The sequence below is a fragment of the Amphiprion ocellaris genome, chromosome 23, assembly GCF_022539595.1.
Source record: "Amphiprion ocellaris isolate individual 3 ecotype Okinawa chromosome 23, ASM2253959v1, whole genome shotgun sequence".
Classification (NCBI taxonomy): domain Eukaryota; kingdom Metazoa; phylum Chordata; class Actinopteri; family Pomacentridae; genus Amphiprion; species Amphiprion ocellaris.
Window position 1 is genome coordinate 22,600,541 of NC_072788.1, and position 23,566 is coordinate 22,624,106.

The 23,566-nt window shown below is 38.1% G+C and overlaps 2 protein-coding genes across 4 annotated transcripts in view; one reads left to right on the plus strand and one right to left on the minus strand.

Annotated features, from left to right (window-relative positions):
* htr2cl1 (5-hydroxytryptamine (serotonin) receptor 2C, G protein-coupled-like 1) overlaps positions 1-23,566 on the plus strand; it is a 253,162-nt gene that overhangs the window by 40,056 nt on the left and 189,540 nt on the right. The gene's annotated exons all lie outside the window — the stretch shown is intronic.
* On the minus strand, positions 8,864-12,520 carry LOC111564586 (uncharacterized). The gene is made up of 8 exons (XM_035945456.2): positions 12,380-12,520; positions 11,278-11,399; positions 10,634-10,993; positions 10,303-10,513; positions 9,687-9,910; positions 9,409-9,556; positions 9,188-9,297; positions 8,864-8,944 (listed from the first exon to the last, which is right to left on the minus strand). Exons 1-8 carry the CDS (start codon positions 12,417-12,419, stop codon positions 8,864-8,866), a joined length of 1,296 nt encoding a protein of 431 aa, XP_035801349.2. The 5' UTR covers positions 12,420-12,520.

The following is a 23,566-nucleotide window of genomic DNA, read 5'->3' on the forward strand; positions in this document are numbered from 1 at the left end:
CCTCTTTGTTGAAGGACATTTCAGTAACTCAGAGGACGAAGTGGCAGTTGGTTTAAAAGGAGGCTTTAAATCTGAAGGAATGAAAACACCACAGAGACTGGGATGGTCAGATTAAAGTTCTGAGCTGGAAAGCAGCATTTGTCTGGCAAACCTGTGATCTGTGATGTAGTCTGGCTGCAGATGAAGAATGTTGTGATTATTTGTTAGCTGGTGCTCTTGACAAACTGTATATTTAGCTTGTTTTGCTTGTGTGGTTTCAACACGGAAGATTTTCTTTTCACTATTAAAGCTCAGATACTGACTGAACTTTTGCTAGTTGTTTTTCTCTGTGATAGCACCTTTACAGGAGGATTAGTGATTTGAGCTAATTCATCATTTTCAGCTTACAGTTGTTTTCCTATTTTGCCAACTCTTCAGTATTTGGTTCTCTTGATGTAATTTGCTTTAATGTTGGTGTTAAATACAATTTTACAATTTTTCTTTACTTTTATTGTTTGTTTTTTAGGTGTGGATACATTTTTAATGTCTTTTGTCTTGGAAAACAAGTTTGCCTTAAAATTATATTAACCTTAGATTTTGTATTTTTAATAATGACAGCAATTCCAGCACTGTTTGCACTGTTAGCACCGTTGCTTCAAACCAGAAAGCTTCAAAAAAGAGATATGTTGGACCAACTTAAATGGATTGCTTCAGTTGTTAGCATGTAGGATAATCAATTCTATCCATATTAACTTTACAAGTAATGTTACTGGTTGTTAACAGTTTAAGTTAGATGTACTTAAATCACGTGATTTCTCCCAAATGAGCAGTTTGCATTGCTGCAACTCAAAATTAACCAAAGTAAACCTGAAGTTTACCATTTTTCCACCACGTATTTGATTTACTGACATAAAAAGATTTTCCAATTCTTTCTTTTGTAATGCATTTTAAAGAAAGCCGTGGATGAGCTGTTGCAAAAAAACATGAATGTGGTTTTGTCAGATACACATGGATGGATGGATGGATGGATGGATGGATGGATGGATGGATGGATGGATGGATGGATGGATGGATGGATGGATGGATGGATGGATGGATGGATTCTAGCCAAGCCAGCAAATGAATCAATGCTTTATCTCTTACTTTTACAAAATCACTTGGGGGTTTTTACTGGAAAAACCCAATTCCATTGAGAGACACACTTACTACCATTACCATATCCATATACTATGTTACGACAGTAGTTAGTAAACAGGAATACCACTTTTTCTGAACACCACTAACTTAGAGTAAAAGTCTGACACTTGATAGACTTTACTTGTATATCTGTCCATGTGATATTAAGCTACATCAGTTAGCGTAGCTTAACCTGTAGCAGGGATTTGTATTAATTAAACAAACAAGATATCTCACCTTAATTAATGAGCTATAAAGATGCTGCTGGTAGGATATTTCCTCCTTTGTATCCCAAACTAACCAAATCCCATGTTTAATGGAAAGAAATGACAATCGCTCTCTTCACTGGACCGAAGACGAGAAACACAAACCAATGCGATTAAAATTGAGGTTAGAAAACTACAACCAGATAAACTAGCTCAAATTCAATTTAGAAGGACTCCACATTTTCTGGTTGAACCTGTAGTCTGCACATCAAAAATGGACATAGTTGTAGGGGTCTGAAACAACTGCATTCTTTCTAACAGCCAGCAGGGGGCAACTGTTCTAGTTGTAAATAGAGGCCAGATTGTATAGAAGTCAATGCGAAGATTTTACCTCAGTAAACGTTTTTCTAATGACTTTATGGTCTTAATCATTTAAAATCTTCTTCAATGCAGCATGATGCTCATTTTGTAAATTGTGGTCACATTTAGAGCAAAATAAACAATACATCAGAATATGTTTTAGTGTATCTGTGTATGTTTACTCAGTCCGAAACACACTTTCCTCAGTACATTCTGTGTTAAGAGAAAGATGGTGACAGACAAATTTGAAGCTACAAATCAGTAGGTAATGTCAAAGTTCTATGCTTGAATGCCGACCAACATCAGAATTTCAGACACAGATTTCACATTTTTTAAATAATGCATACGTACATGCAGTTGCTCTCTGTCAGGTCGGTGTTTTTGATGTTTCTCTGAGAGTTTTGTAGCTTCTCACCACCTCCTCCCTGCTTAGATCTGTTTTTCTGTTGCACAGCGGGGATGTAGCTGTGATCAAAGTCGATGTCGACGCCTCGGCAACCTTCGTAAGCAGATATAATCGACTAAAATCAACCACAATCAATATTAAGAATTTTATGCTCAAAAGCAGGAATTATCCTGAAGCACATTGATGGGAATATGGCTGAACAACAAATTTAAATAGCAAGAACATGGGAAAGTGAAGTGATGAAACTTGAAGGAAAAGCAGAGAGTAATGATGAAATGTTAACCGCGACATGAAGAAAGGTGGAGAGTTGAAGTGTGTTTGAAGAGAAATGGGGGATGGGAGACTGATTAATGCAAAGCAACGTGCAAAGAGTGACTGAAGAGAGGTGGACGTTGGAAATAATTAGATGATTGAGGGTGGTGGGTGATTGCACCAAGTGTCCGCTGCACGTTGCTTTGCAGTGCTTCATCTTGTCATCGTGCCACCAAGACGGATCACTGGTGGTTTATTGTTCTGCTGGGGATTCGAAATTCAATAGAAAAAAAAAATCAGTAGCAGAGACAGAATGAAGGAGTTAGATGGTACGAAGCTCATGAATGGTGAGAGCCGAGCTGAGAAACGACCGATCAGAGAGAGGAATGAAGGATGAGCGCAGAGAGGGAATCACGACGACGCTATGATTCAAGCAGAAGAGAGCGAATAAGGGAGTGAGAGTTGATGAAGGTGTGGCTGGGAAGACAAACTGAATAATGACGAGGTGGATTAACGAGAACAGGGGATGACGGATGAGGAGGAAGTGAAGGAGATTTTGAAGAAGAAAACGCACCAAATGCACCAGTCATATTTCACCATACGGCGCCTCTTGCATGTTGTGTGAAAGTTGTTATCCTGTTAGCCACCTATCACCAACCCATTGACTCTCAGAAACTTGTCTTCCGTTTCTGTTGTGGCTTTGGGCCTTCCAGACCTCTTCCTGTCAGAGTTTCCTCCCATTTTCTGAATGTCTTTTGATGGTGAAGAAAACCGCACACGGGGTCCTCGGTTTACGACGTCCTCAACCTACAGCGTTTCGTCGTTATGTCGGAACTGGTTACGTGGAACTAGTTGGTGAGCGGACAAATGCCCTTAAAATGACTCATACACACACAAAAGTCATTGGTATTCATGACTTTTCCGACGGACTGATCGATATTGCGATGCACATAACTGCTTTGTTTACCTTTACTTTTTCACCGGAGTTCCAACTTATGGTGAAAACCGACTTATGTTGGCCCATAGGAACAGAACTCCAACGTAAGTCAAGGACTCCCTGTACTCACTGACAGCTTGACTTTTTTTGCATTTTCTCTGTAGTCAAGACCTACATTTTGAAGTGTTATGAGGGTCTGTCTCTCTTCTATTGTTAATTGCCTTTTTCTTGCCATTTTTGTAACAACACACTGCTTTCTGCAGTACAACACTGTTCAAATAATGCTCTGAAGGGTATGGTGCTATGGTGTGTTCCAACACTACCTTCATTCAGACAGGGGGGACTGGAAGTAATCAAGAAAAATTGGGACACCTGTAGGATTTGGTAGCACCGACATTCAAGGCTTTATCAACCTCCATTGCTACATAACAGCTTTAAGTTGTTAAGCCATTTCTCGTTCCCTGAAAAAGACCTTTTTGTATAATTCTAAAATGTACATTATTTTCCAGTTTTGGGTAACCTTACCTTTTTTTTTAAACCTCTGGCAATTACCTTTGTACCATTTCAAGCTGTTCATTGGACTTGAACTGCTTGAATTTCAATAAAAAACTGGAAAAATTGGGTCGGTCTAAAACTTTTAGCAATAAACAGTAATTTGATTTGTTTAGGACACTTTTTTAAAAATAATAATGTTCAAAAAAAGATTGTTTGTTTTGTGTGTGATGACCAATCCATAGAAAGTTGTCTTGCTTGAAACCGGTCCGTGTTGCAAAAACGTTGGAGGCTGCTGCACTAAAGGAGCTTTTACTGGCAGTAAATACCGAAAAGCCACCTGAAGCTTGACAAACACAACTTCCATCCTGCACAGCTTCACAAATCCGCAGCTCGCAGCGTTGTTTCCGCTGACCTCTGCCTCATGTTGTTCCTCCAGCGTGTTGGTATCGAAAAAAAAATGCATTTCAGCAGCTGCTTCTGTGCCCTTTGACTCCACATCTCCTAGGATGGTATATTCCAGAGCTCGGTACAGCAAACGCCTCAGCCTCCACATGGTCTAATAAAGGATGTTTCAACCCCTACTGCGACGCAAAGGTGCATCGTGTTTGCAGACTTTGTGCAGAAATGAATGCAAATGAGCAGTTTAGACGCTTTCGTTCCGCTGTTTTGTTTCAGCTGCATTTCCGAGAAATGCAGGTGGAATAGTTGTGATGCGATTGCTTCTGTCTGCACTGCCTCGTGATAAAGACGTTGTCGAGCTACAACAAGAAGTACGTTCATCAACATTTTCCCCATGAGGAGTAATCAGCTGGAGGCAAAGCTTCAATTACAATGTTCAGTTGACTTACCGTAATAAGTCAGGTAATAAGGACTTCTTTAACTACAGCTCTATATTGCTTCTTTTACATCTGAACTTGCTCTTTTAAATGGAATAACCTCTGGAGCTTGTCTGTTTAGATGGGAAAAATTTGTAAATCCTTTGGAACTAATTTCTCAACCTGATTTTTTGTTGTGTGTTGACAACCTTGACACCCATCAGTTACGTTCTTTTCCAAGGAGTCTTAATTTTCATTTGCTTTTTGCCCAGAAAGGTGCTCTTTGCAGGAACATTATTAAGTTTTGTTTTCATTTGTTGTTTTTTTTCAGTTTTTACTCGTACTTGGTTAGGTTTTGAGAAAAAACACATGGTTTGGCTTAAAGTACGACCCTTTTATATAATAACAATAATAACTTTATTTGTATATTTATATATGTATATTGACAGTCAAAACATGCAAACACAGAGACAATAAAGCAAGACATAATGCAACAAAGCAGAGCAGTCAATTAAAATAAATAGTATAAATGATAATAAGAATAATAAGATGCTGATTTGAAACCTATTTGTGATGCATCACAAACTAACATGATTAAGTAGGAAATGTGTTTTCTTTAAAACATAACCAAGGATACTGGTTAGTTGTGTGGAAACAATATTTCCAGGTGACACTGGTGTCAAAGGGTTGTTGCAGGTCGACACTATTGACCTTCAAGACGTTTGTGCTGCAGATTTGTTGCATTTATTGACTCTCCTGACTTCGTCTTTTTCAAAGTAGCTTTCTTTTTTTTGAGGATAGTTTTTGTGTGTCAGGCAACATACAGCTTCCCTGTCAGCAGCAATGATCTGCTTTGTTCCTGTTTCTCTGAAAACGAGTACGATGCCGACACAGCGCCTGTTCTCCTGATTGTTTTCCTGAACCGACCTGCCATCCTGTCAGATGCGTCTCGACCACGCTGCCTGTGAAAGCAGCGCTGCCAAATGGTGTCAGCGTTTCATACGACGTTGGTGTCTCTGCACCTCCCTGAATAAGGTGCAGTTACAGAGATGAGTCCTCTTAGCTCAGGTTTAAGGTGGTTCAGGAGCTACATATGCTTGGTTAAGGTTTGGCTGCAGCAGTCTGATAATATGCATGAATGAAGATGTTCCTCTGGGTTCTTCTGTGACCTCCTGGATTAGATATTGATGCTCTTGGAGAAATGTTGGTGGTTGGTCCACTCCTGGGAAGGTTCTCCAATGTTCCATGTTTCTCCATTTGTGGATAATGTCTCTCACTGTGGTTCTCTGGAGTCCCAGAGCCTCAGCAATAGCTTTGGAACCCTCCAGACTGATGAATGTCAATGACTTTGTTCCTCATCTGTTCTTGAATCTCTTTAGAACGTGGCATCATGTGCTGCTTTTTCAGAGCCTTTAGCTACTTCACAATGAAGACAGGTTCTATTTAGTGATGTTTAAGTTCAACAAGCCTGGCAGTAATCATATGTGAGTGTGGATGGAGAAACTGAACCCAACTGATGAATGAATTTGGTCATTTGGTAGATTGGTAGCTAAGGGGGCAATTACTTTTTTACATAGGGCAAAATGGGCTGGGCAATATTTTTCCTTCAATAGATAAAATCAACATTTAAAAACTCAAATTAGATTTTTCTTCGGTTATCTTTGTCTTGCATTAAAATTAATGTGATGATCTGGAACATTTAAGTTTGAGAAATATGCAAAAATAGAAGATTTCTGTAGGGGTCAAATACTTTTGCACTTCACAGTAGATTTATCAGTGGCTTTTTCCCTCACATCTCTTGTTTGATGCAGCATTTGCTCTCCTTCAGGTCCATCAGAATATTTTAGTCCGGCCATGACAGATACTTAAGCTTCACCAGAACAGACCAACCGCTGGAGGAGGGAAGATGAATGAAGAAAAGGCAGAGTCAGGGTGGAAATAATGAGGTGAAAGATTCAGGAGTCGATGAAGAAATGAGTGATGGACAGTAAGAAGAGCAGAGGGAAGGAGGATGGAGAGTGAACTGAATGTAGATGAGAGAGAAGGAAGGACCAGGGAGTGGAGGATGTTTAACCCAAATGGTTAAGAATATTTAAAAAAAAGAAAGAATGAATTTAAGAGACGCAAGATGCAAAGCAGCAAAGATGTGTTTATCTTTTACTCAACTATAATCGCTAGATTTTTCCTCACATCAACACGATTTCTGGTCCTAATTTATTTCCTTTCTCCTCAGTAGCCATTTTGTGTGGTTCAAATATCTGTTTAATAGTTTTAATTGTTAGATGTGGAGTCCTCCATTTTCTGTGCAGCTTCAAACTGCCTACAAATTAACCGCAGATGTGCAGGAATTACAGAAATGAAACTCAAGGTTACGGCAAAATGTCACATCAGCTGCTTCATGAAAAGCCTCAACTGGTGAAAGAGAATTAGTCATGATAAATGCAATGTATTCGTCAACATGGTCGAATTTTCAAAAAAATGTCCATTAAACAGTAAGTCAAGGCTGGATTTCTTTCATTGCACCATGTTTTAAAGACCAAAGACGGAGTATTAGCACTGCTATATGAGGAATTACAGTAGAGAACTATTGTTATAGGCCACGTTTAGTCAACTAGAGTCCTGCATGGTCCTGTATTGTGCCTCTTTTCCCTAAATTTATTCAAGTTTCACATGTCCTTTCGATGTCTTTCAGTTTTTCAACTCAAAATGCCACAAGGATGATTTATTTCTGCAAAATTCCTGTTTTTAGTCCTGTTGCCATAAATACCAATGAGCTGCTGCTGGTCCTGCCCCCTTCAGGAAGAAAACATTCTCTGTGATTTCCACTATTGGTTAGTTAGGTGCTAAATAACACCTCAGTTTAATTCTTACTTGCTTGGAAAGTTTGGAGGTCAATTAGTCATGGAGGGATTTGAAGAATGGCAGTAAACGTCTTTACATCTTAACAGTGACCACAATAAAAATGGATTTTCACTCAATGGGCCCTTTAACCCCTCCCACTCCTGCTACCATTCTGACCTTTTACACACTGCAAAAACAGCCCTACTAGAAATAAGCCAAATATTCTTAAATCTGGTCAAATTTTCTTGTTTTGAGCAAAAAAATCTGCCAATGGGGTAAGCAAAATTTACTTGGCTAGAATTCTTAAAACTAGACTATAAATCTAGTCACTTTAAGACCATATTGTGTCTTAAAACTAGAAAAAATTGTCCAAAATGTAAAAAAAATTTGCTTGTAACAAGCAAATAAACTCTATTATGTAGGAAATATTTACTTAAAATAAGTGTTGTGCTGTCTTGATGAAGCTGACTTTAAAAATGTTTTACTTAACTTAAGAATTTATACCTTAATTAAGATTTTCAGTTAATAAAAAAAGCTTACAATAGGACAAATTTTCTTGAAACAGAACATTTTCATTCTTGATTGAACTGATTTTGAGAAATTATACCTCAACAATAAGAATAATAATTAGCTAAAAGTAGCTTAGTATAAGACACAATTTCTTCCAAAAGGATACGACAAACAAGCTACTTTTTCTTAAATTAAGTCACCAGAAGCATTCTTCATTTATTCATTTTTTACTAAAGCAAATCAGGACAGCTGAGTTTGACATCACTCAAGTCCAACAACTGCATAATAAATCCAACTGCCACTCTCAAGAAGTGCATTTTCCAACTACTTTAACATAGTACTATACAGTACAACGTTGTCAGTCACAAGTACTTATTCCAGATATTTTAACAGGATACAACACTGCAACTGTCAAAAAGTGTGTATTCCATTATTCTAGCAACATAACAATTATGTAACATTCTAGCTGCCAGTGTCAAAAAGGATTCCAGCACCATATGTATGTTAAAAGAAAAGACATTCCCACTGCTGGTTTGCAAAGTATCTCGAAGAACTAATTTAAAATGACACCAACAAACATGTGGCTAACATTTGAACTAACTTTTTTTGAAACACCTTCATGGGCATAGAGAAGGAAAAAAACAAGAAAAGACAAACTCACTCAATGAATGACTTCCACTCAGCAAGAGCTTTTTTGTAGGAGGGGGTTGAATCTCGGTTCATGGATGGAATCTTGAAGAATTTCAGTTTGCAGTACAGACAGTAGTGTGGAAAATACACTTTGGGTACGTGAGGTGGAGGGCATAATATTATGCCATGACATAGAGCAGTCCCTCATAAGATCCTCCGGGTCGAACGTAGTCACTGGTGTGCTTCCCAGCGCGAGTCATGCAGTTGTCTTCAGAGACAAGCACAAATGGACAAGACAGAGTCGCTGGCGCAGGAAACAATCAGGGTCTTCTGAAGTCTACATGACAGAAGACAAAGAAAAAAAATTAGAAAAAGACCACAAGAAATGCACCTGACTAGAACACTGAATAATAAGATGATTATCAAAAAAAAAAAACCTAGCCACATGAATCCATCTAAGGAAAATGAATGTGAATGTCGATTGCAAATACTAAACACACCACAGCAAGCTCCAATGAAGCTACACAACACATTTGTAAAAATCACCATAACAAAACAACAATGCATACAGCAGCCTCACCGTAAGGACATGGAAAAGAGCCTCACTGCTGGCACCCAACTTCTTAGGAGGCACAGTGCTGGATGGGAAGAGCTGTGGCAGGGCTCTGAATACAGCTGTGGCATGCTCCACTGGTTTGAGAAGAGTTTTGAGTTTAGAAGAAACAAGACAAGATGTCACCATAAATAACTGCTTATTATGCAATCTCAAAAACTAAAGAGATCAAAGTACTGTGACCATACCTCCATTCAATGTGTTTGGAGGCTTCACGAGTTTTTTCATCACACCATAGAACTGCACCTTTGAGTAGAAGTTTTCCCATCTTTCCTTCATCTCAGAGATGTACCGGGAATTGGATGGTTGAATAATTCTCCGCAATTCATCCAAAACCTGAAAAATACATTAAAATACAGAACGAAAAAAGAAAAAGAAATATGAAAACCATGCCAAGATGCCCCCAAATGTATAATGGGACAGCTAAAATGTGACGACTGTTGAAACAGGGAAAGCAATAACTTACATGATCCACTTCTCTGAAACATGGGTAAGCTTCGAGAATCTTTGTTGGTCTGTCTTGTTCCTTTACAGCATCGGAGTCTATGAAGAGTCTTCTAGACTGAAACTCCAGGTCCATTAGTTGGGTCACTGCAGCTTTGTTCGGCTTCTTGGTCTTGTACAATTGTTGGAGAGTCTTGTAGTGTCTTGCCTGGGTTTTCTGGCTGCTGTAGAAGTCAGTTGAAGGAGCTGAAAGCATAAAGCAGGGGTGAAGATGTCAGAAACAAAATCATGATTTATTGCCAAGTAGGTCTTTACATATTTGCTGTGGTACATCGGTGCATAAATAATACACAGAATGTAAGCAAACAACATCAAAAACATAACAGAAAATACATATAAAAGAAAATGTGTAAAATATGACTGTAGGGAAACATTAGATTTCCAAGTTAACAGTTAGGAGGAACTTGAGAAGGACCAGATTTATTACTTTATGTGTGTAACTCGTCACAATATGGAATGGAATACAAACATCCCTTGAGAAAAAGTGATGCAGTTATGTTCATTTGGTAGTGTTTCAAAATGTTTTGTCTACCCCCAAACCCACAGATGCTTACAGGATGTATTAATGCAATACATACATGCTTCATCACTGCTACCCTGTTGTTCCACTGGGGTGCTGGCTCGAGCAGGTGATAAAATAATAGTTGATCCACTGGAATCTCCATCGTAGTCAGTTGTTGCAGCATCTGCATCCCCATCCTGTCGTGGCTTCTTGGAAGGAGGGCCCTTAGCCTTTCTTGGACTTTTGACATTTGAGAGTCTCTTCATGAGCTTTTTAGCAACGTGCTCCTGTCAGGTACAGATAATGAAAAATTGATGATGATTTTTATCATCTTAAAAATATGATAAAACACCCAAGCTAACACCATGAACATAAACCAAAGTATTAGTGTGCCAATGACTACTTACCCATTCACCACACCTTCCTGTTATCATCGGGTAGTACTCCACCAATCGCTTCGCCATAGCATTCACCTCATGTTTGCTGGGGTATCTGAAGTCCTCAGTGGCTCTTGCTATTGAAATCATGTTAGTCATTGTGTTTCTGATGAGTCGGCAGAAGAGGTCCTTTGATAAAGGCTCAACGTGGTCTGTCCCCAGTCGTTTCTGCTCAAAGTAGTAGCGCCGTGCTTGTTCAAGCTCACTGTCTGTGAAGACTATATATTCTGGGTTGGATATCGTCACAAACTTCGAAGTGTTGGGCTCCTCTTGGGAGAGGTCACTGGCTCTAGTGGTTGATGGTGGTACTTTCTCAGCATGAGTCTCTTCCTAAAATACATTTACATTACACGAACAACTTTAAAGAATTTGAAGAAAACTGCATAAACCAGGAGAGAGTATGGTCCTGTGCAGTGCCAGGAAAAATGTTAAATAAGTACAAATGCTGTACATTTAATACATTATTTGTTTCAAGCCAAAGCACAAGAAGATCACATTCACTCCTCTTAGGCATCTGCTGAAATTTATTTATTTTGTTGAAATAATTACAAATTAATTACTTTTAATTGTAATAATGAAATGTTTTGTCATACTGCAATAGACAAGGAACCGACCTCTTGTTTATTTACCACAAGCCATAGAGCCCGACGCCTGAGGAAATTTTGAGGACCAGGAAACAGATCTTTGATGTCATCTCTGGAGAGTGAAGGCAGTATGTCTTCTCCAATATTTGCATCTGCAACATAGAAGTTCCAAATTATCACTAGATTAATTCAGCCAAATGTAAATAACAGGTGAGGATCTATTTTAGACTGATTTCTACATTGTGACACTTTCTGTACAACTAGCATAGAGTTCTGATATTTCACTGATTACATGCATAAATGTTGCACTCTTAAAACAGGGGAGATAGTAACTGGAGAAGATGGATGAAATGCACACGCAGCTTCATCTTCACTCCTCTATAATGGGTGTAAAACATCTCTTATCTGTTTGTTTTCTGAAACAGAGAGCTTACCTCTGACTATACTGTGCAGTCTAAACAGAGAAGAGATGTACGTTGGAATAAAACCCCAAAGTGAGAATTAAAAATAACTTCAGAAAAGGAAAATAATTCAAATTCTTACTTTGAAAACTCCATGTACTTCAAAACAATAATTCACATAATGTACCCACACATTATTGTACATCACATGATGAAAAATAGTTTTAGGTTCTTTACAGAAACTAGTTTTAACCAGTGCTTTTAAATGGTCTCATTTACTCACTTAAATGCAACTTAAAACAATGAAACAATGACAGTAGATGGAGTTAGCTTACACGGTGACCAAGCTAGACTAATATGTTTTACTCCACACTACTCCACGTTAATCATGAACTCTATGTAAAAAAGATTCACTAAAAGTGTTTAAAGATGAAACAAAGACGGTTACAATCCTGTAACCGTCCCCCACCTCCCCTCCCCCCAACTATGGCGGGCGACGAGCGGCACATGAAGGCCAATGCCATGTCTACCAAACAACTTCTATGCATTACAACGCCTCTTTTTACATCATGAAAAATAGCTAAAAGCAGTAAAAATAAATGATAGAACAACACCCTGCAACAAAATACAATATAAGTATCGAAAGTCACTATATTCGACAATCGCCCCCAACCTGCCAAGTTGGTTTAGCTACATACAAGATAGCAGAATGTAAAGACATAACGACTTACCTTTAAGTGTGGCGGTTGTAATTTCATCCAGTGTATCCATAGCTTGACTTCACTTGAATCCACAAACTGGAACTCACCAAACAATCCTGAAAACAGCAGCAGTTTGCGTTGCTTGCCCATATGCATGTTCCACTCGGCGCTCTTCTCGTTTTTTTCGGTAACGGTCTTCTCCTCCGGGCGCGCAGTACATTGGACTATACCATCTTCTCCAGAAAGGCGGGTGGGGGGGGGATGTCATCAGCCGAAAAAAATACTTTGCATTTCCCCAAGTAAATTTTAATGAGTAAGACTGTTTAATTAGATTACAGTCAATATTTATCTACGTACACATGTCATGTAGGGTATGATTATTTATCGCAGGCACACAATTATGATAAGAAGCCCGTCTTACCCCCTAATGGACTAAACCATATAATCTTGGGTTCACGGGAAAAAACGCGGTTCATCATGGGACAAAAAGCCGGGCAGCTTAGTTCAGACAAGGGTACAGAAAATGATTTGGCGCTGTGTTATTTGCTTTGTTTTTGTGGGTCTAACCCTCAAATCTTTACTGAGTCATATTAATTCTGCACATAGCCGTAGTCCAGATTTTCGTGTCATTTGCGGGATTGATGGTTGTGTCAAAGAGTATCGAGTTTACAACTCTCTTTGGTATCACATTCGAAGAAGCCACTCTGAACACCTTGACAATGGAAGCAGCAGCAGATCACGGAGCGGGAGGACACTGACATCAAAACGGTAAGGCTGTTACTGTTACTATTATTATTTTATTCATCTGTCAAATATTCTTAAAACATGTGGAAAAATATAAAATATGTATGTGAATATTACAATACTACATATGATAATATCTAAAAAACAGAGTAAATCATTTATTGCTTATTCATCCTAGCCTTGAATTGTTAGATACTTTTTCGGATTTAGTAGCAGACTAGCATGTGTCTGTATGGGATTGGATAGTAAGACAACAAATCACAAACAGCTAAGGAGGACTTTTAGCTCACGTTAGTTTAGAAATCATACGTTCAACCCCAACCAGCAGTAAAACTGTGACTTCAGTTTACATTTACTATAATTTATTTTCCCCCATGTCACACACATATTTCCTGTGAACAAAAGCCGTGCGAGCAGCTGTTTGTCCTTCTAAAAATACAATATAGAGCGTCCAGTTCGTTCATTTCCGTTCTGATGGCGGCTGCCATATTTGTTTACAAAGATGCTTCAGTGGTGCTGCCCTGTCAATCACCACATAAAGCCCGCCTCATTTCAAATAAACGACTGTCATTTGCTACTGGGCAAATACACAAAACTCAGGAAAAAAAAACAGGATCACTTAAAAGATTGTTTTTTAACTGTTTCACTCAAAATCAAATCTGACAAATGTATTTCACAATAATTAAATATCTAAATGTTGTAGACATGACTTGACTGTCTATTACAAAAACACATAATATTTATTTCTTACTTGAATCTTTACAAATCCTGTCCAAAAATATTTGAATGTTAGGTTAAAGTGATGGAATTTTGCAAATGTGGATCTTACAGGGTAAATGAACTGAAACCTGATAATATTGACATTTTTTCCTTGAAAAATGAAAATACGCAAAATACTTTACAGTTAATTTTCTTTTTCTCATCTAATCAATTATTCAATTCATCCTAATTGCAGTTCTACAAGAAGGGAGCCCCCATCAGTGGCAGACAGAAACACCAGCAACATTTGGACATGCAGGCCTGCTGATTCAGTGGTGGAAAACAGACACCAACTAACAGAGTGTACAACATTGGAGAACAGAGGCCAACCAATGACGGATGCAGCGGTGGACAACAGAGTACAGTCAGTGGAAGATGCAACGATGGAGGATAACAGAGTGCAACCCTATCCGGAATGTGACGATCCTGAACATTTTGGAACTTTTGATAGTAATGTGTCATTGTACTCCGGTTTCGACAATGGTCTCCATACATCTCCAAAGCACCCTGCACTGTCCCAGACCAATGACGATATTCTGAACATCCCGGCGGCTTGTCCAAGTGAGCTTGCAGATGGCTACCCATCTGGCCAACCTAAGGCAAGTCTACTGATAGTTTTCTTCAATGCACAATAACATGCAATTAAGTAAGTACATACCTATATTTATTTCCCCCTTTTTCCCTGAAGGATGTCCAATGCTGCAATGTTCTGACAAGACAAGCTACTGCTATTGTGCTGACTGCCAGAGAAAAACACCATCTTTCACAGGTTTGTCTTCATGCAAAATTATTATTATTATTATTATTATTATTATTATTATTGTTATTATTATTTTTATTAAATTTTTTTCAACAAATGGTGATAGTTATGTTTTTAATCCAAATATAGAAACATATAGGTGACAATAGTTACTTCTGTTGCATACCATGCATTGCATGCATGTGCTTTCAGTTTTACTGTCTGCTTGTGTAACTTATTCTCTTTGTCCCAGCCTGCATGGACATAAAGGCCACATGTAGCCCTCCTATCTCGTTTTTTTTTTTTTTTTTTTTTTTTTTTAACTACACATACCCTCTGTATTTGCTTTCTTTTTCTGTTACACCACTGATATATATATCAGAGATATAATATTTTAATGGGTATTTTCTTTTCTTGCTCAACACAATCTAGATACACATTTTATAATATTTATTTCCCCATCATTCAGATTATAAGTTGAGGTTACCTGGTTGTTTATCATAGAGTTACTCATACTATCATTAATCCTTATAAAATGGGGTACCTAGTCTATTGGGGGGCACACTACAAAATATTTTTTTATCGTCAAATACTGTGATCTAATTTATTGTCATTTCTGGTTTGTTTTTCAGAGTGGTGTAAATGATGTCTTAGTGGCAATGCAGCAGTACCAAGCTCTCTTGGTGAAAAATCTGAGAAGTCAGCTGCAAACAGTCTTCCAGCAACATCAAGGAAGTGGACTTGAAAAGGAAGCTATGGAAGTATTTGACCAGATCGAGGACCCATTTGCCTCTGTTTCAACAACGTACAGGCAGGATAGTGTGATTAAGGAGAATTTCAATTTTGTTGAGTCACAGGAGATTTCTGTTGGGTATAAAGCTTGCATGGTGAAAAAAGGGAGAAAAAGACACCTTGCTACAGTGCCCAAATGTTTTCATTATATACCCCTTATCAGAAGTTTGGAACAGTTACTATCCCATCCAAAGGTTTTGGCAATGATAGATGAGCCACAGAAATACAGTGGTGCGTATTTGTATGACATCAGTGATGGCGATCTCATGAAGTCACATTCTTTATTTTCTGTTCGACCTTCTGCTTTACAGATAATCCTTTACTCTGATGAAATTGAAATTTGCAATCCACTTGGGTCTCATGCCTCCAAAAATAAGTTGCTAATGTTTTATTATACTTTGGGGAATATTAATCCTAAATATCGATCAAAACTAGCTGCCATTCGCCTACTTGCCATTGCCAAAAAGAGTGAGCTCTCTGAATGTGGTGTAGATGGAATCTTGGGAAGGTTGCATGAGGATTTAGTAATGCTATATGATGGAGTTACAATTCAAACAGGGAATGGTGAACGTGAAATATTTGGAGCATTGGTTTCAATATGTGGTGACACTTTGGCTCAGCATGAGGTTTGTGGATTTAAAGAGGGTGTTGGTTTTGCTTATAGTAAATGCCGGCAGTGTGAATGTTCATTTGAGGACATGCAAATCCATTTCGATGAGGATAACTTTGAGGGAAGGACAATAGAGAGACATGTCCGGCAGTGTAGCAACATTGAGAAGGCCAGCACAGAATATCTCAGAAACAGCTTAAAAACAACATATGGTATCAATAGAAGAAGCAAGCTGGTAGATTTCCCAGCCTTTAACTTGATCCAGCAAACACCCCAAGACATGATGCATATCATTCTTGAAGGGATTGCCCCATTAGAAATAAAATGTGTGATGAAACAGTTAATTCTTTTGGGACAACTAGACTTGGATGTCTTCAATACTGCATTAACTGGGTTTCCCTACTCTCCACTTGATATTAGAGATAAACCAAGCCCTATCGCTTACAGCACATTGGCCTCCAGTGATAATAAGTTGAAGCAGTCCTCAGGGCAAATGATTGTACTCCTAAAGATACTGCCATTTCTGATTAATACAGTCAAAGATACTGAATACTATGCAGTTATTGTTGAACTCATAGAGATTGTTCAAATATTGTTTGCTCCTATTATTGGTCTACAGACAGTTAACAAGTTGAAAATACTTATTGAACAGCACTTAAAACATGTGAAGAACATTTTTCCACATAACAACATCACACCAAAACAACATTATTTGATTCATGCTCCATCACAAATTAAACTGCTGGGACCAATGGTTCGTCACATGTGCATGAGATTTGAATCAAAACACTGCTTTTTCAAACAATGGGCTTCAAAAGTCAATTTTAAAAATGTCTGTAAGTCATTAATAAGGCATAATCAAATGTATGAATGTTGTCAGAATGTAAGTAGTTTTGACCACCCCATTTTTTCAAATGAGTGTGCATTGGGACCAACATCAGAAATAAGCAATATGTCATACTTAAAAGAAAAAGTGAAGACCTTTCTTGGAAATGATGAAATAAAACATGCAGTATCTGTTAAATGGATAATTCTAAATGGCAACAAATACATGCAGGAGAAGTCATTAATTGTGAGTGCTGTTAATTCTAATGATTTACCAGAATTTGGACTTGTGAGAAATATCTACATAATAAATTCATCACTGTATTGTTTTGAATTTCAGCAGCACGATACTATTTGTTTTGACAGAGATTTCATGGCATATAAAATAGAGATTCCAAACATGGCACAAGCAACACAACTGATATCTGCTGATAACCTTGTAGACTTCACTCCATTTTACAGTTTTTCTCACAAAGATATGACATATGTCACTACAAAATATTACCTGGGTGATGTCATTGGACTACACAAAGCCTCTCTCTCTCAACCCTATAGTGCCTAAGTGGCACATAGGGCTCATTCCACTTCTACAGATTGCCACAGTGTTACCACTCTTGGCAGTTGGTTGTTTGGCATCTTTGTCATCCTCCAGCATTCACTTCCATGGAGTTACAATCTTTGTTTTCAGACTTGCTTTTAAAAGTTCAGATTTTGGTTGTGACTTTCAGATGAGTGTAGATCAGTGTATGGTTCTGTTAATGTGAAATGTGAAGCTTGTTGTCAGTGTTGACAGTGAATAAAAACAGATGAATTCAAACTTCTTAAATTGAGAACATGTGCGATTTGTCTTACTCTTAAAATAAGAAAAACAATCTTGTTCCTCTGCTGGGATTAAATGTATACCGTTGTTGTAGCTTATTACTAGTAATTCTAGCTCAATATTAGCTGTAATATCTTATTGAGAAAAAGCTAGATATATTTTCTTAAAATTAGACTCATTTTCTAGAACAAAACTTGCTTGTCAAGATTATTTTACTTTTTAGACAAAAAATAAGAACAATTTTCCAGAAACAAGACTTTTTTACTTTCTTAAAAATCCTTTTTTGCAGTGTGTCTGTGTATTGGACTGAATGTCTACACTAATAATAATAATAATAGGATGCTGCTGATAGAAAACGTGTCCTTACTCAGCGTGTTCATAGCTGAGTTGTTGCTTTGACATCCAGTGTCGTTGTGTAGTCACACAAAGTCACTGTGGTCATTTGCAAACTGCAGCATGTACATTTGGCATTAGATCTGAAGCACAAATTGGATTTGTTGGCTTTAGGCTCTGTATAAATATATGTATAAATATTGTTATTTTCATATAACTCATATACACTGAACATCCAGTACAGTAAAACTTTGTTTGGCTGGAATTCCTTTTGCTTTGCTGCAGCAATCGATTGGAATTCCCTCCAAAAAGCCTCTGAAACTGTCGTCTCTTCCATCACCTTATATGTGTAATCAGAAGCTGCAGCAGACTCTAGCTGACCACTGACATGCTGACTGTTTCACTGAACTGCTAGCATTCATTTAGGCTGTTTTTTTAATCTCTATTTAAACACTTTTGCATCATTGTTTCTATATCTATTGTTTATTTGTTATCTTTCTTCCTGCTGGGGCCTCTTGCCAGGTCATCATTGTAAATGAGAAACTGTTCTCAACTGATCTTACCTGGTGAAATAAAGAGGAAATAAAGAATAAATAAAAACCATCTGCCATAGGTCCAGAAACTGCTCAGACCTTCCTGTGCATGGACCTCTGGAGGCGTCTGGTGGTTGTGATGTTAGCTATGGATCCTTCACTCCGATGTGTTGCCTGAATGCTTCATTGTGTTGGGATCTGAGGAGTTTGGAGGTCTGGTCAGCACTCTGAGCTCTTGGTCATGTTCCTGGGCAGTTGTTGTGGTCTTCAGGGCAGATTGTCCTGCTGGGGGAGTGCTGAGGTCACGGGGAGGTAGTGTTTAGATGGACGGTAGGAACATCCACATGACCCCAGGTTTCCCAGCAGAGCACTGGGTTCTAATAAGACAAAGTTATTCACTTCTTCTGTCTTTGTTTTCAGTGTTGTGGCTAATTGTGTTTTTAAATTGTCTTTTCTTTCTTCTCGTCTCCGTCCGTCCTCCTCGTCTGTTCCTCTCTCCCAGTCCCAGCGTATGTATTTTCCAGCTGAAGCATTAAATTGAAAAACGCCGCCTTGCCTCCGCAGTCCTGTTGTATTATCTTTCTAAAGCTCATTAAGAAATAATTAACCTAATTCACTTTTGCTTTAAGGAGATTTTCCCATTGGTATTTTCTAGTACTGACTTACAATGAAAGGAGAGATAGTGGACAGTGTGAAAATGCTTTTGGGGAATGAAGACAGAGTTAATGATAACATTGCAGCATTGTTCTGGGTGTGCAACTCATTACTGCAGCGTGATTTAAGGCTGGAAATAACAAAGAGAGAAATGAATAGGCAAACAGCTCCTGCAGTTTTATACAACCTACAGGCTACTTAATGGAAAAGACGACTTGATATTCTGTTTGACTTCACACAGCCGGGGGCAGAGATGCTGGAAGATCCATAAGTTTTACACATCAGGGACTGAGAACAGCTGACTGGGATTCTTGTAAATACAAATGAACACACTCATCTGCTTGTAATTATACTTTAATTGGCAGGAAAACACAGTATTAACACTGACTGGTTGTTTTTGTGTGTACATGTCAGTTTACATACTTGATTTAAAACCTTTTGTTTTAAATCTGTTGTATTTCCAGTCTGAAATGTTAACAGAGCTGCAGCAGTGGGTCATTTGTGTAAGTTTTTCTATGTTTACTGGAAAAATCTAATCATTTTGCACTAATTCAAAATTGAGTTTTTATAAATATATGTTTGCCTTTGACAATATCACATTATGTGTTCAGCTAACTTATTGTCAATACTTTTTTTCTCCCCATTTACTCTAATAATTCCTTTGAAATTACTTACTTAAGAAGATAAATTCAAAAAGGTTCACCTTCTCTATAAATAATACCAAATTACAGAGTCTTTCCAAGACAATTATTCTGGAATTACATTTTTAATGAAGTCAGTTTACTCTATAGTCCAGCTATACTGGTAGAAACGGTCGACAGTGTGAATCTATTTCGTGTCTTTAAGCCTCAGCTAGGTTCTACAAAGTGCTTTACAATGTGTTTCCCATTCACACATCAATAGTGGTAGAGCGGCCATGCACGGTGCTTGACTTCCATGCAGAGCAACCAGGGCTTCAGAGTCTTGTCCAAGGAGACTTTGGCACATGGAGGTGCTGCAGATCGACGCACCAACCCTGAAGTTAATGTGCGATTAGCTTAGAAATGGGTGGAATCTATGACAAACAAAAGAAACAGCCTTCACCTGTCCAATCAGTAGCTATAAGGAAATTCATTCCATTTCTTTTCATATTGCTTCATTTAAAACCTTAGTGAACACATTGAGGACAACTCTTATTATTAATGGTGCTGAAGCTCCAGAAGTGTTTTATTCTGAATGCAGACACATTCAGAACAGAGTAGAATATGTTTAAAGAGTAAACAGGTAGTTGACTTGCTAGCAGATTCTTTAAACTGTGCAGGAACTTAAATTACCCCAAGTCATTCTAGTTCAGGTCCACCATCAGTCATTGCATGCATGCATTTATTTATTTACAGGTCAAGAGCTTGTATTTTAGAAAACTACCAGACATGTCAGGTTGATTCTGTTAGTTTTCAGGAAGGTTTCTGCCACTGATGCATGATTTCAACTGTATCGCAAAAATCTATCTTCAGTTAAACTGATGTGGTGTCAGCAGTAAGATTTAAGGGGATGTTAAGGACATCTATGTTCAAGTGGTTTGGATACCAAGAAATGAGATAAAATACAGTGTGATTAATGTGGAGCTGGTGGCTAAAGGTGAAGTGTTTTGTCATTTATCTGAGAGTTCTCCTCCAACCAGCCCTTCATTTCCTCCTGTCCATCTCTGCTCTCTGTTGATAATCATCTTGGCAGGCCACAATGAATAATGTACACTTACCGTAATGGTCGGAAGAGGTTTAGAGAGCGCGCACACACACGCACGCACGCACGCACGCACGCACGCACGCACGCACGCACGCACACACACACACACACACACACACACACACACTTAACGTGCAGCGATAAGCTCACACAGATACAGTACATGAACACAGATGCAAACTTTCCAACAGTATGTACACACTCACACAGTTTCACAAGGACATATGAGCTCATCAAAGCAGGTACACACACACACACCATCATACGTGCACGGACACACACACATTTCCGTGCACCCACACACACGCAGCCGGGGGTAATTCCCCTCATTTCTTAATGATGGGCATCAGAGAGCAGGGGATGTAAATTATTAAAGCATACAGCAATTAGATACATAACACTCCCAGGGAGAACACACTCTATGAAAACACGCATAGCTGAGTGGACACACATGGCAACAACACAAAGACACACTTTCAAACAGATATGGAGATTGTTTTAGACATATGAAGGCACACATGGATGAGCTAATCCACTCAGACGTACATTTGTGTCTCTCTGTAGTTCAGATCCTGAAGCTAATGACAGCCGGTTGCTTCACTCATTTAAAGGAAATCAAGAGATGAGACTTAATATTTGTCTTTGAAATGTAATCCTCCTTTGAAGATAATTGCACACCAGACATTACATTTTCCTCAAAGCAGCTCAGAGAATCTGTGGGTATAATTTATTGTGCTTGCCGGCACACGCGTGTCACAAACGCAGGTCTGTAACAGAATAATGCATTTATCAGTACTTTAACCCTGGTGTCGTCCTGCAGGTCAAATTGACCCGTTTTAAAGTTTGAAAATGTGAAAGAAAAAAAATATTTTCACAGTGAAACTTCTGATGTCTACATTTTCAACATTTCTGGGAAATCTTTCAACATTTTTTGGTGGAAAAAAAGAAATGTTAAAAAAAATTTCACTGGATTTTGGTTGATTTTTTGTGAATGTTCTTAAAGAAAATATTAGAAGTTTTACTGATATATATGGAATCACTTTAGATATTTTTAGGAATTTTTTTGAAGATTTTTACTCATTTTTTGAAAATATTTACAAAAATTTTCTTGCCAAATTTGGGGAATTTTTTTAAAAAATAAAACTTTTAAGGGAAACTTTTAAGGAATTAGCAGAATTTTCTTCCTGAAGGTTTTGCAAATTTTCAGAAATTTGGGGAATTTTTTTGCTTAATTTTTGGATTTTTTTCAGACAAGTAAGGTAACAATATTTTTTGGTGCCCATAAATGAGGACAACAGGAGGGTTAATGCAGCTGTTGGTTGATTTACGTTACGTACATTTGGGAAATTCCATCTGTGTTGATCCTGTGACCTCCAGGTTAATAAGAGGCCAACATCAAACACCTCTGGCATCAAATATCCTTTTAGAAAATGTATTAAAAGCTTATTAACTTCTTACAGAATTCAATCTCACTGGTCTAACTTGTTTCCAGGCTCGGGACACATTTCATGGGAGAGCATCTCTGCTGTCCGCTGCAATTTGGGAAAAAAATGAATTATTCATCTGAGGTCTTTACATGACAACAGTTTTTCATATCGTCAGGAATCCTCTGGGTATAGGAAGCCGGGCAGCCGCCTGTTATAGGATTCATAACGGCAGTGTCAAGGACAATGTGTACGGATTCTGAAACAAATCACACTTTCATAGAACATTACTGACCTTTCTGTCCTCAGAGCTCAGAGGCATTACACACATATTGAAACTGAATTCAGATGAAAAGCCAGGCCATTAAAGTGGGATTAGTGGCCTCGTGGGTAAACAGACCATAATTTATTCGGTTACATACGGGTCAGGCTGAGGGCAGCAGGATGTCATCATTCATCTGATCTCAGGATTAATGGATGTTAAACTGTCTGAACGTAGTGATTGTTCAGTGTTGTGGTACCTCTTTGTAAGGTAGTGTTGGGCTAAGCCAAGCTTTAGGGTTGGTAAAACCATCGTTCACCAGCTGATCCGCTGTTTTTTGTTGTTTTAGTGTAAATGTGGTTGAGTTTAGATGAAGTGAGTCTTGTTGGGGTGCTTAAGTGAATTTAAAACTTGGATTTGTTAGCTAAGGAGGTTTGTTGAAACAAACCATCAGTCAGAAAACAGCCTCTGCTGTTTATTATCGTCTATAACTTTACCTGTCGCTTATATTCATCTCAGATCTTTAACAGATGTAGTGTAAGAGCTGGATTCTTCTTCTTCTTAGTTGTCTTGCGTAATCATGTTGTCGACCACGCCTGTCCACTTTTCTCTGTCATATATCATTATATATATCATTACCACCCCAAACCATAAAATTTGCACAGACATTCTTGCACTGCACATCTTTGCACTTTTAAACTTTATTTTTATTTTTATTTTTTCTGTTAAAAATTTTGCCACCCTTGTATATATTGTAAATAAAAACTGCTGTAACAATGTAAATTTCCCCTGGAGTGGGGAGAAATAAAGAACTTTATCTTATCTTATCTTATCATATGTTGCATGTAGTCCAGTGTTGGCCTTCCATGTATTTGTCCAGTCCTTGATGTTGCTTCCTTCCCTTCTATTTTTCCTGTTATGCTATTCTGCCTCATCTCATGTCCTAGGAATTAAATTTTTCTCAATTTGATGGTTGCCAGCATTGTTCTTTTCATAT